The 14947-nt window shown below is 32.0% G+C and overlaps 1 protein-coding gene across 5 annotated transcripts in view; it reads right to left on the reverse strand.

Moving 5' to 3' along the window:
• The window catches only part of LOC114332128 (putative polypeptide N-acetylgalactosaminyltransferase 9), a 602804-nt gene that overhangs the window by 147564 nt on the left and 440293 nt on the right, over positions 1-14947 (reverse strand). For all 5 annotated transcript variants that reach the window (XM_050646835.1, XM_050646836.1, XM_050646837.1 and 2 more), the window contains one exon: positions 7614-8167. In XM_050646835.1, coding sequence (XP_050502792.1) covers positions 7614-7941 — 328 coding nt within the window. In that variant the 5' untranslated portion in view covers positions 7942-8167. The remainder of the gene's footprint in view (positions 1-7613; positions 8168-14947) is intronic.

A 14947-nucleotide genomic window follows, 5' to 3' on the forward strand; every position in this document is an offset into this window, starting at 1 on the left:
CGGAAGGAATGTACATATTCGTTAATAGTATGTACAGATTCAGATGAAATCTTCTGAAGTTCAGATGCATCCCCTGAAAATAATCCTGGGACGCCCGTGCAAGTATCTTGCACAGTTAAAATCGCCCTCAAATCGCCTGGCCTGTTTATTTTTTTATATTTGAATATTTAAATTTACTTTAAAGTAACGTCAATGATATTTTTTGTAATAACAATTTTTACCCTTTTTTAACTTTGGGGGGGATTTTTGGGGAAAATAACTGCTACCCTCCAGCCAGACCGGCATTTTTGTATTAGGCTATCATGGAAAAGTCACCTGAAAAATTTTCAGGTTGCCTAAAATACCTACTCAAAAATGTCTCACACTCTTATACTATAAAGGTAATGCTCAATATGTATTCTAAAAATAGTTATGGGGACGAGAACGAAAAATAGACCCCAAATGGGGAGTGCCGTCAAACCATATCGACGGGTCGACGGGTCTTTTGCTAAACTTTAAGACGGGATTTGGTCCATTTTTCAATTCGGCCAGGTTACCAGAATCAAAAACTTCGCGAGAACTACCGTTCTCTGGGATAAATATGCACATAATGTTTATTTTTCCACTAGTTTTATCTTTCTAGCTTCAACCGTAAACAATATTTTCCACTGTCAATAAAACTAATTTGTAAATCGCTCATGTAATGGAATACGATTTAGCAGATTAATATCTCTTGTTTGTTACACCTATCAGCAACGTTTTGAATTTTTTAATACTACGTAACAACTGCAGCAGATTGGATATGAATATGTATGAACGAGTATATGAAAAATTATTTATTGTATATTTTACAATGGTATTGATTTATTACAACATTTTTTAAATATATGATTAAACGCAATTTAAAAAAGGAAAATTAATTATTTTGTGTTTCGAATTAGTCGAGGCATTGAAGCACAAAGAGGCCCGGAATGGGACGTTTCGGCGTCGCCGTTTCGGCGTGGCCATTTCGGCGTGGCCGTTTGGGCGTAGAGCCGTTTCGGCGTAGGCCGTTTCGGCGTAGGCCGTTTCGGCGTCGGCCATTTCGGCGTCAGAAATTTTATTTTAGTTGACTAAATACCTACATTGAGGTTTATTGGTCAGGCAATTTTTTGGAAAAAAATCTTTTAATATAGTTATTTAAATACATTGGAGTTCATTGGTCACACAATTTTAACATTAATGGTCAAGTAGAAAAATAAACTAAATATATTTCTTTTATAAACATTTTGTTATATTTTATTCTGCAAATACCTATATTGGATTTTTTATTAATGCATATTAATAATAATTGCTGTTCTCTTAATTGTCCCAGAGCTAATTAGATGATAACTGACATTTTTCAACTTTAATTAGACATACATTATATGGTATATAGACGGAGAATTTTAATATTGTTAAAATATCTTTTTTAAGCAAAAATATTTGCAGAATGTATATTTTTAAAAAAAATTAAATTATACAATATTTTCTTGAAAGGAATCTGCTTTTAAAATATTTACCATTAGTTAGTATAATAATAGTTATCCCTATATTTATTGCAGTTTCTTCGAAAATTTAAATACAAAATTCTATAAATCACATAATAATGTTATTAACATTTCCTCGAAAACTTAGGTAAAACTTCAGGTAAATTATGGCCCTCCCTGCGGTCGGGCCATAAACTTTACCTTCAGTATACAACATAAACAATCCATTGCGATTTCGAACAGGCGGCATTTAAGGCAATGGAAGATTGTTTTCCAGGCGTCGACATCAATGGATGTTTTTTCCATTTGGCACAAAATATGAAGAAACAAGTGGCTGCTATGGGATATACGAGAGAGTATAATGCTGATCCACAATTCGCTTTAAATTGCAGAATGTTGACAGCATTAGCATTTGTTCCTATCGAACATTTAGATGATGCCTTTGCCGTTCTAGCGGAAGCTCTACCTGCTGAACACCAACCACTTGTAGACTGGTTTGAAGACTACTATATTGGACGTATGAACAGAAGAGGAAATGGCAGAAGACCAAGTTTATTTCCCCAAAGGATGTGGAACCTCTACCAGAGAACTCTGGATGGAGAAGACCGGACAAATAATCACGCTGAGGCCGCCCATAGAAGACTCAAGATGGAATTGGGAGCAGATCATCCAACCATATGGAAATTTATAGATGGCCTGCGTCAGGTGCAGAAAGGTCGAGATGTCTATTTCGAGCAACTTGTGGCAGGTAATCTCCCACCATTGAAATTAAGAAAATACAGAGACGCAGATGATCGCATTTCACGGCTTGTGGGAAATTTTGATGCAAACGGGGATGTTTTAGAATTTTTAAGAGGACTAGCACATAATTATAAAAATTTTCCAAAATCTTGTTTATTCATTTATTTATATATAATATCTACAGCTAGAAGCCAATTACAGATATTACATTAACTATGAGCTAAATAACAAGCACACACACATAAGTATAAAATTGACATATACAAATCTACCATTAATATTAAAATTTTGTGATCAATGGACTCCAATGTATCTACTTAAATAACTATATTAAAAGATTTTTTTCAAAATAATGTCTTACTAATAGACTCCAATGTAGGTATTTAGTCAACTAAAATAAAATCTCTGACGCCGAAATGGCCGACGCCGAAACGGCCTACGCCGAAACGGCTCTACGCCCAAACGGCCACGCCGAAATGGCCACGCCGAAACGGCGACGCCGAAATGTCCTAGACCCCAAAGAGGCCTACTGTCGATTTTTGGCCCAGTAAGACGGATTTTAATGCAGTTTGGTGCGTTGGATTCGTGAAAATGTCAGGAAATTTTGTGAACTAATGTAATGAATAAGAAATCTGAAATTGCATTTGTGCATAAGAAAAATGCATTTCAGAAGTGCATTTATAAATTTGCAACTCGGTAAATAGTTGGGCAACATACCGATTAATTATTTCAATTATTATTTTTAATCATTTTTTAAGGGCATATAATAGTCTAAGATGTCAACAACCATTAATAATAAACAAAATTTTTTTTCTTATGGGGAATCGAACCAAGTACTAACACGTCTGTAACTAGATACAATTACCGCTAGCCTACGCAGACACTTGCTAGACACGGGCGATATTAGGTATAAAAAAATAAATAGGTAAGTAAAAATTATAAAGAAAATTACTACATACTTAAATGTATTATAAAATTAATATATTCCTAAATTTTAGAAGAAACATTCGTAAATAGGTACATTTATACAAAACATAAGTAAGCACAAAAGCATGTAGGTACCTGCACATAATAATTGCCTATTTCAAAATGCACTTTTGAAATGCATTTTTCTTATGCACAAATGCAATTTGAAATTTCTTATTCATTACATTAGTTCACAAAATTTCCTGACATTCTGACGAATCCAACGCACCAATCCGCATTAAAATCCGTCTTACTGCACAAAACTCGACACTTCAATCCTTCAATGCCTCGACTAAATATAAATTTGGCTCCGGATTCCATCATACTGCATCAATTTACTTGATATTTTCACTGTAAATAGGGAATAGCTCAAGAAACAAAGTCTACCCTATATCCTATGGCGCTTTTTATCTTGGGGGTGGTTCCCACCGCTTCTCGGGGGTGGAAAAGTTTTTGGTCAAACTAACCACAGAAGTGGCTAGAGAACCTAAGTCTACGCAAAAAGGGTTCTATAATTTTTTTGGAAACTCAATAATTTTTGAGTCATTCGTGGTTGAAAATTTGCCATTTTCATTGAAAAATGTCACCTTTTCGGACGGTTTTTTGCGAATACCTTAAAAATTATACATCTAACGAAAAAAACTATATAAACCATTTTTGTAGCTTATGAAAAATCAAAAAGATTCGTTTCTTCGTAAATATTTTAGTTATAATACAAAAAGAGATACTTATGGTAGGTGAAAAGAGATTTTTTTTGGTGCATGCTCAAATCGGTGTGTTCAACTTAAAATAACAGAGAAATGGTCGATTTTACGGTTATAATGCTACCAATATCTTTTGTAGTGCTTGAAAAGACCATTAAAACGAGCGCTGTTAAATGTCAATTACATTCAAACTAAGCGAGATCTGGTGCAAAAAGAATTGATAACTAATTTATTTTAAGATAAAATGCGAAGTATATTTAACTCCTCATCAACCAGATTTATATGCATCTTTTCTTCTATAATACCTTTTATTACAGAGTTGTTTCTATGTTCAAAAAGTTGGGAGAGTTTAAAATAAATGGTTTTTGAGAAAAATAAGATCAAATTATAAAGCGAATTTTTAAATTTTCGTAAAAATCATCTTCCTATTTCTCCATGTAACTCGAAAATGATAAGAGATACGAAAAAAGAACCAGTACAAAAATGTAGGGCTTTTTCAGATAACAATTTTGTTTTGTCTTTCAATACTGCATCTCTTTATCATTTTCGAGTTACATGGAGAAAAAGAAGATTTTTAAGAAAATTTAAAAACGCCCTCTATAATTTGATCTTATTTTTCTCAAAAACCATTCATTTTAAACCCGTCCAACTTTGTGAACATAGAAATTACACTATAATAAAAGGTATTATAGAAGAAAACGATGCATTTAAATCTGGTTGATGAGGGGTTAAATATACTTCGCATTTTATCTTAAAAAATTAATTAGTTATCAATTCCTTAGTTTGAATGTAATTGACATTTAACAGCGCTCGTTTTAAAAGTCTTTTCAAGCACTACAAAAGATATTGGTAGCATTATACCCTTAAAATCGACAATTTTTCTTTTATTTTAAGTTAAACACACCGATTTGAGCATGCACCGAAAAAATCTCTTTTCACCTACCATATCTTTTTTTGTATAATTGGTACTAGAAGATTTACGAAGAAACGAATCTCTTTGATTTTTCATAAGCTACAAAAATGTTTTATTAGTTTTTTTTTCGTTAAACGCATAATTTTTAAAGTATTCGCAAAAAACCGTCCGAAAAGGTGACATTTTTCAATGAAAATGGCAAATTTTCAACCACGAAAAATTCAAAAAGTGTTGAATTTTTTGAAAAAAAAAATTATAAAACAATTTTTGCTTAGAATTACGTTCTCTGGCCACTTGTGGTTACTTTGATAAAAAAAATTCTACCACCGAGAAGGGGTGGGAACCACCCCCAATATAAAAGCGCAGATCGGCATAGGGTAGACTTTGAATTAGGAGATAAGTAGAGGTCATTCCCAAAATTTCATTAAAATGCATGGTCTTTTCTATCGCTTTTCTTCAGTCTTCTGAAGACTTTTCGGGGGCGATGCATCTATTTTTGGCCACAAATTCATACGCATATGCAATATGCAAATATGCATCAAGGAAAATAAAATTGTTTGTATGATGAATTATTTTTAAAAATTATAGAAAACGCTGGGCAAGTCGATTTGTAAATTCAAATGTGATCTTTTTAAATATAGGTTTAAATATACAGGGTGATTCACGCAAATCTAACATAATCTATCATATGTATTTTTAATGAAACACCCTGTATTTGTATTGTTATTTTTGTAGAAGCTACTTAACAACCTCATCTCAAAAAAGTATATTATAAATTATATATGATGAAATTTTGGAATTAATAATTTATCACACTTTAAAATGTTAGTTTTTTAAATTAGCTAAATACAGACTAACTTTTCTAAACGAAGTATCAATATTCTTCTTCTTTTTCTTCTTCTTCTTCCTCTTTATAAGCAATTCTGCTTGTTCATTGGCGGATTGATACCTCTATGGAAGGTTGTCACTCCATCTTTTGCGCGGTCGGCCGATAGTTCTTATACCGATTGGTGATTTATCTCGTGCTATTTTGACCAGACGTGTCTCCCCCATTCTGGTTATGTGGTTGTTCCATTCTTTTTTTCTATTTAGTGTCCATTCGTTTATACACTGTACGTTACATTGTCTTCTAATATCTTCGCTACTCTTTCGATCTCTCAGTGTATTTCCTGTAATTCTTCTCAGTACTCTCATCTCTGCCGTTTCCAGTAGTCTTTGTGTTATGGCTGTATCGGGTCTTGTTTCTGATATGTCATTATTGGTCTTACACTGGCTTTATAAATTCTTGACTTCATCTCAGTGTTAATAAATATGTCGATTTCGCCATATAGTGTTATTAAGGCATCCTGCCAATCTATTTGCTTTTTGTACTTAATTTCTCACTTCTTTGTCTAGGTTTCCGTAATTTGACAATGTAATTCCAAGGTATTTTACTTCCATTACTTGTTCAATACTGATACCATCAATTTCTATTTTGCATCTGATTGGTTCTTTACTGATTACTATGGTTTTGGTTTTCTGAAATGAAATTGTCATATTGAATTCTTTTGCTCTTATGTTAAATCTGTGGACTAATCTTTGCAGACTATCTTCATCTTGGGCTATCAATATTGCGTCGTCTGCGTAGCAGAGTATTTTTACTTCTTTGTTTCCCATTCTATATCCTCTTCCTTTGTTGACGTTTTTGACGATTTCATCTATGATTAAATTGAAAAGCATAGGACTCAATGAGTCTCCCTGTCTTATTCCGCTGCCTATATCTATAGGTTCTGTAAGTTGTCCATCTATTCTGTCTGACTTCCATTTTGTTGTTTTGGTAGATGTTCTCAATAGTTTATATGATATCTAGAGGGACTTCTCTCTTATACAGAAGATGGATTACATCTGTGAGTCTTACTCTGTCAAATGCTTTCTTTAAGTCAATCAGACATAGAAATGCTGGTCTATTATACTCTAGTGATTTCTCAGTAATTTGCTTTATGACGAATATTGCATCTGTACACGATCTTCCAGTACGAAAACCCTGTTGTTCATCTGCTAAACTTATCCTCTGATTCGTAAGATTTTAGTTGTAAGTATCAATATTAGGCTTTATTTTTTTTTACGAAAATTATAATTAATTTCAAAATTTCACCTTGTAGTATTTATAATAGACCCTACATAGGTAATACAGTTTTTTTTTAATTCAGGTTGTTAATGAGAAGGTTCTAAAAACATAAAAAAATACAGGATGTTCCATTAACGTTAACGTGCACCAGTGTTCTTAAAATTTTCTAAAATAAGGACACGAACAATTTTCTTCTATAAGTGGTTTTCACACTGTATAATTTCGAAATTTCACACTGTAATATTCATAATAGACCCTACATGACATAGTTCATTGAGATTAGGTTGTTAACCAGTTTTTAAAAATATAAAAATACACAGGATGTTTCATAAAAATAAAGCTTATTTACGCTAACGCTTGCACGATTCACCACGTACATTTAAATTTATATTTAAAAAGCACAGATTTATATATAAAAATCGACAAGATATAATATGTAGTAAGCAATATGTCAACAACCTCAAATATTCCGCAAATAAAAAATTGGTTAAAAGAATACATTTTCATTATTTTATGTATCTTAAGATATTTTTTCTTTTACTGTTATCAGATAAGCTAGTCTATGACGAAAGTTTAGTTTTAAAACTACGTGGCTGCCAACCATGCTCATATTTATGTTTTATCGTTATTAAATAATTTGTGTTTGGAATACAAAGAAAAGAATATTATGTAAAAATTACATACTAACAGCTTACCTGATAAATTCGTAGGCAAAACAACTGGTTTCCCCATCTCTCCTGCCACGTTATCAGGCGGCACTAGCACACCACCATAGTCATTATTATTATTATTGTTTTTATTTACACTTTTGGACGAAGTCCTTCGCGATTCTTGGAACGGAATCACTCTTTCGGGCGCTACTTCGTTTTTTCTGATATGTTCGCCATCTAGAGGGAGCGCCACCACGTCGGATTGAGGCGAGCTATTGTCTGTGTAGAGTAAAAAGGCTATCGTGAACCATGCGGTCGTTACTATAACTGCTAATTTCAGAAGCAGAGATCTCTTCCTGTACAACATTCCCATTTTATCGATAAATTACTAAAACTACGCGACACTAACGTTGACTAGATGACACTGTATTCCGAGTGAGCTTTATCTGTAGTTGAGTGTAAACATCTTTTGATAAAATAACACAGGTCTAATCAGATAAGATTCTGTGGATTATCACAGTATGGATATTCCTGATATGTGTGCATTAGTATTGCTGATAATGATTGTGTTGTCGTCTTTTTCTTGGATATGTTCATGCCTGAAATAAAAATATATAATTAGACAGGATGTTACCTACATAACAATGGCATGCTAAATAGAGTGGATATGAAACGGTAAAATACTGAAAATTATTTTCGAAAATATAAAAAAATATCATCACTACCTCTACTTTAGTGTAAGTACTAAGTAATATTAATGGGTAGTGTTTAGACTTATTTATATTTATTAAAAAGGGATGGTTCCCTGAATTTATATTTAATTTATACAGTATGTCCCTGTAAGTTGTATCCATATGGAAAACTTTTTTATTATTAAATTTACGAAAAAAAGTTATTCTTCATAAAAAGCTCTGCATGGTCCAAAACCTAAGATTTAACCATCAAATATCAAGTTTTTTGAATATTATACGAGGTATGTCAAAAAGTTTGAATTTCACTCAAGAGTAAAGTAGCTTTATTTTTCACAATCTTGAAAATTGCTATTATGAAAAGTTGTTTGGAATTAAAAACTATATTCTAGTATGCAATTATATCCTTTTAATTGAAATTTTTTTTTGGAAAAATTATGGAAAACTAACATTATTTTCAGTTATTTCAATTCAGATAACTCTTTTATTATTAAAATCCACGAGGAAAATAAACTTCCTGTAGCTGGCTGTATACCATAAATCACAAAAATACAAAGTTTCTAGTAAAAGGTATATATTAAAATACCCTAAATAAGGGTCACAATACAAAACGTTTTCGGATTAAGGAATCCATCATCAGTGTTTAAAAGCCAAAATTTGCATGTTTGAGCCACCAAAATGTATAGGGTAAAAACCCTTTAAATGTAAATAATAAGTTATTTTACATATTTATATAAAATTCATCGGATGTTATAGATAAACCTGGATGTTACCCAGGGCAACACAGGACTCTCCCCACGTGGTTGGAACTTTTTTTGGAGAAAACCTCACATATTGGATTTCAATGGCCAACTGACTAAGTTGGCCAGGGGAGAGTCCTGTGTTGCCCTGGGTAACATCCAGGTTTATCTATAACATCCGATGAATTTTATATAAATATGTAAAATAACTTTATTATTTACATTTAAAGGGTTTTTACCCTATACATTTTGGTGGCTCAGGCATGCAAATTTTGGCTTTTAAACACTGATGATGGATTCCTTAATCCGAAAACGTTTTGTATTGTGACCCTTATTTAGGGTATTTTAATATATACCTTTTACAAGAAACTTGGTATTTTTCTTTTATTATTAATTTTATGAAAAAAAGTGATTCTTAATAAAAAGTTTTGCATGGTCTAAAACCTAAAATACAACCATCTTATGTCAAATTTTATCAATTTTATACGAGGTATGTCAAAAAATATGAATTTCGCTCAAGAGTAAAATACGTTTATTTTTCACAATATCGAAAATTGTTATTATGAAAAGTTATTTAGAATTAAAAACTATGTTTCAGTATGTAATCACATCCTTCTAATTGAAATATTCTGAACTATAAAGGTACTTTACCTTTGATCTAAATTTATCTTTTTTGACATACCTCGTATAAAATTGATAAAATTTGACATAAGATGGCTGTATTTTAGGGTTTAGACCATGCAGAACTTTTTATTAAGAATCACTTTTTTTCGTAAAATTAATAATAAAAAAAATTAATAATAATCTGAATTGAAATAACTGAAAATAATGTTAGTTTTCCATAATTTTCAAAAAAAAAATTTTTCAATTAGAAGGATGTAATTGCATACTAGACTATAGTTTTTAATTCCAAACAACTTTTCATAATAGCAATTTTCAATATTGTGAAAAATAAAGCTCTTTTACTCTTGAGTAAAATTCAAACTTTTTGACATACCTCGTATGATATTCAAAAACTTTGATATTTGATGGTTAAATCTTAGGTTTGGACCATGCAGAGCTTTTTATGAAGAATAACTTTTTTCGTAAAATTAATATTAAAAAAGTTTTCCATATGGATACAACTTACAGGGACATAGTGTATATGTTCACCCATTTTGAAAAAAAAAAAAATATGTAAAAACGTTGAATTATCCATGTCTGTCTATCTCAGAGATATTGTAAACACAACTCCTCCATCATTAGACCAGAGTGAATGACCAATGAAGTATCGAATAATTTCTCTTTCATTTAATTGTTATTAACCCAAGGATGGCATTAAACTATAAACTGGTGAGAAATTTGACTTCTATAAACAGGACTTCCGATTTTAGAGTTGCAACCAGAAGTACTGTTTTAAAGTAGCCTAAATAGTACAAGCGTTATATTATTCGACGCGCCTTAGCAAGTCGAGCCCAAATATATACTTCTGGTTTCATGTCTGTCTGTTCCAATGTTACCAACCGCATTTCTCTAGATTATCCGATGATCGCTCGAAAAAGATCCGATTTGTCACGAAAAGATACGCTCATAGGCGTAACCAGGGGGTTGGGGATTATAACTCCCTCATTTGGATGGAATTCGAGCTCTCTACGCTTAACAACATTACTATTCCATACCCCTCAGAGGGGCGCGACCCAAAATAGTGATAACTCTACCTTATCAATAATAGTCTACGAGAAGTGCAGGGTAAATTAAAGATGGAATTACAAAAATAAACTTTGTATCTATGTCTTTGTACTCACTTTATAATGCTCAAAAAATTACAGGATCTGGATTTTAATGCATATTTTTTTATACTTCTCGTATCAAAGTTGCGCGTGAAGTTAGGCGTGTTAATCACAGTAGCGATTTTGGGGGCGACCCCTCCCAGAGACCATCCAGTAGTTGTAACCCCCCTCCCCATATGATCATCTCGCAGAGACCATCCAGTAGTTGTAACCCCCCTTAGGATTATCCTGGTTTCTTTTATCTTTTTTTTTATATTGAATACATTACTGAAAACCCTTTGTACACTCTACACTAGCGTTTCAAAATGGTAGAACAAATAGCAATGAAATAACTTTTTTTTTAAATTTGGAAACAAATATATTATGTTATCTTCATTTTTTAATTTCACCATTTATCCATTATAAAAAAGTATTTTCACAAACCAAACCTTATTTCAATAGACGTTTACTTGAGCATTGCACTGTACATAAAATAAAAATAAAACTAAATCGTGCAGTACCTAGCTATCAAAGACTAAAAACCCATAACCCATCCTTTCAGGCTGATTTGTTTAATACTTCATTTTCCAGAATATATGACCAGGAAAATATTGATGCAAAAATATCGTACTTAGTTAATTGCTTAAATAATTTATTTGATAGACATATTCCCATAGTTACCTCTAGAGTCACTAAAGCCAGAGCACCATGGATGACATATGTCATCAAAATTATGATGAACGAGAGGGACAAAGCTTTAAGCAAATTTAAAAGGACTAGATTACAGAGACATTTAGATTTTTATAGACAAATGCGTAACTTTACTAATCGGGCTATTGAGAGAGAAAAAAAGGCATACTTTATACATCAATTCAATAATAATTCATCAAAAGAAATGTGGAAGACACTAAAGTTGAATAAATTTCTTCCCGATAAAAATAAAAATATTCCAGAGGATTTAAAAAAGCCTAACGATCTAAATAATTTTTTTATAAAATCTGTTCCTAATAAAAAACCACCCCAACATCTTTTAAATTTTTATAATAATAATAGATTACTCAATGAAAACTTTAAATTTAAGGAAATTAATGACTTGTTTGTTTTTAAGACCATATCAGATATAAAAACGAATGCGAGAGGGTGTGATGGTATAAATATTAAATTAATTAAACTTTGTTGTCCTCATATCGTACCTTACATTACACATATTATAAATTATTGTTTAACAGAGAATGTCTGTCCGGCGATGTGGAAGAGGGCAGTTGTGAGGGTATTGCCGAAGAAACAAAATCCAAAAGAAATGAAAGACTTGCGAGGTATCAGTATTTTACCTACTTTATCCAAAGTATTGGAAAGAGCTATGGAAATTCAAATAAAGGAATATATACAAAAATTTTCTCTTTTACCTGATGTTCAATCTGGATTTCGCAAAGGCTTTAGTTGCACAACTGCACTTTTGCATATTGTCGATGACATACTTACGGCTATAGATGACAGAAAATGTACTATATTGATTTTATTAGATTTTAGCAGAGCTTTTGACACTATTAACCATGAATTAATGATAAGCATTTTAAAGTATTTAGGATTTTCCTATGATGCGTTGTTACTTATAATAAGCTATTTGGAAGGGCGACAACAGCATGTTAATATAGAAGGTCAAAATTCAAACTCTTTGAATATTAATTCAGGAGTTCCACAAGGCTCAATATTGGGTCCTTTATTATTTTCTCTATATACTTCTAATCTTCTCTCTAAGCTTCAGTCATGCCAAGCTCATTTATATGCTGATGACACTCAGCTCTACTACAGTTTCCCAATCGAAAATTTAAAAAACGCTAATGATCTGATTAATGCCGATTTAAAAAGATTTGTAGAAGCTGCTTTAAACCATTGCCTATGCATCAATTCCAGTAAATCAAACATATTAATATTTGGGCCAAAAAATCAAAGGGAATTAGTTTTACCATCAATCCAAATCCAAATTCAGGATTCAATTCTTGATGTTGTTGATGTGGCAAAGAATTTGGGTGTATTAATGGATTCAGAGTTAAGATTCGAAAAACATATAAATAAATTGATACAGCGTGCCTACGCTTCAATTAAGATTATATACGGTAATCGACATTTTCTACCATTTAATGTTAAGAAAATTTTGTGTGAATCTCTTGTACTTTCAAATTTTAATTATGCTGACGCTCTTTACGGTCCTAATTTAACCACTCACTACAAGAATAAAATTCAAAAAGTTCAAAATTCCTGTCTAAGACTCATATTTGGCATTCGCAGACGACAAAGAGTTTCACATAAAATTAAGGAAATTGAGTGGCTGAATATGGAAAATAGAAGGGTACATCATACAGTCTGTCTTTATCATAAAATAATTCTAACAAAAAAACCGTCTTATCTTCATCGTAAAATCACGTATCGAACGGACATACACAACTTAAATATTAGATATAAAGGTTTGCTGGCAATACCGAAATTTAAAACAGAGATATTTAGAAGGTCTTTTAGGTATCAGGTATGTCATTTGTATAATTCATTACCATCAACAATAAAAGTATTAAACATTGGGCAGTTTAAATCCAAATCTAGAGACTATTTGTTTATTTCTCAATCATAATTTTGGTTCTGGACGAACATAATGCTCGAGCTCGAATAAATTGGTAAATGAAACGAAATTATTGTTGTTTTTATAATGGCACTATATAGATAAGTTTTTTTTTTTCTTTTTCGGGTTAAGTGGAAGAACATTTTCTGTAAATGGCGACATTTCAGAAAATGAACTTCGCCCTTTATTTCTGAAAATAATATTTTATGTTTTATATAAAAATGTACATTTCTATATTGAAGAAATAATAAAGACGATATTATTATTATTATTATTATAAATAAAATCGGACGGCAGAATTCCTGTTTTTGAAATTTGAATTGGATCAGTATGCTTTAAGTGGAAACATTTGTGCATTCAAATTCTAAACAAAACAATTCGCACAGGTCCCTTTTGTCCCTTCTTATCTTAGATAATTACCATGAAAAGTATCGGATGTCGCTCACATTCATCCACTATATAGGCTATTTATAGAAATTTGGGTAGAACCAAAGAAAATTAATGTGTTATTGGGAATATATGAATGAGAAGCGGATTTTTTTAAGTTTCTTTTTGTTATTAGTCTGTTGTAGTAGATTGGTAGATACGCTGAAAAATATACGCAAATATCCGATTTATTTAAAGATACGAAGAAGATAGGACAACTCTCAAAAAATACGCAAATCGGATATTTATCCGCCGATTGGCAACCCCGGTCTGTTCATCCGTCTCTCTGTCCACGAATATAACTCCTCTGTTATTATAACAGATAGAATGACAAATGAGGTGTCGAATGAAAGCTTATAACCTAGATATGGTGAGAAATTTAACCTAAAAAGAAACCTTAAATTTAGAGATGAGAAATTTGACCTCGAACTTCCGGTTTTAGAGTTGTAACCGGAACTAAGGTTTTCAAGTCGCCGGAATAGAACAAGCAATATATAGCAAGAGGAGAATAGATAGGAGGAGAATAGACTTTCGGTTTTTATATAACTTCTGGTTAAAAAGGTGTAATCGGAAGTGCCATATTATAGTCGCAGAAATAGTACATGTGATATATCAACCATCGCGTATTGAAAAGTAGAGTTCGAATATTTAGTTCCGGTTTTGAAGTCAGTTACGGCTAAACTTTGTCTTTATGCAGTTGATCTTAGGAGGCAAAAATCCATGAGCTGAGCTTCGAATTGCTTTTTCATCCAGTTTATTCTCCTGATTTGGCCTCCTCCGATTACTACGTGTTCCCAAATTTGAAGAGACGGTATAAATACCAAATTCAGCTCTAACGAAGATATTATAATATACCTAATTGATGAAACAAATACATATTCTTCAAAGCTTCCAAAATCGTAACATTCTGACAGCATAAAGAAGTTGGAAAATCGCTGGAATCATTGTATTGCGCTAAAAAGAGACTTCTTCTTCTTCTTCAAATGCAAATCTACTAATGGATGTTGGCGATCACATTTTCCATTAACTCTCTGTTTCTTGCAATGTGGATCAGTGATTGAATGTCGGTAATCCCTGTCCATTGCCTTATGTTTCGGAGCCAGGACATTTTCTTGCGTCCTATTCCTCTCTTGCCTTCAATTTTACCCTGGATTATAAGTTG

The sequence above is a fragment of the Diabrotica virgifera genome, chromosome 3 (assembly GCF_917563875.1).
Source record: "Diabrotica virgifera virgifera chromosome 3, PGI_DIABVI_V3a".
Taxonomy (NCBI): Eukaryota; Metazoa; Arthropoda; class Insecta; order Coleoptera; family Chrysomelidae; genus Diabrotica; species Diabrotica virgifera.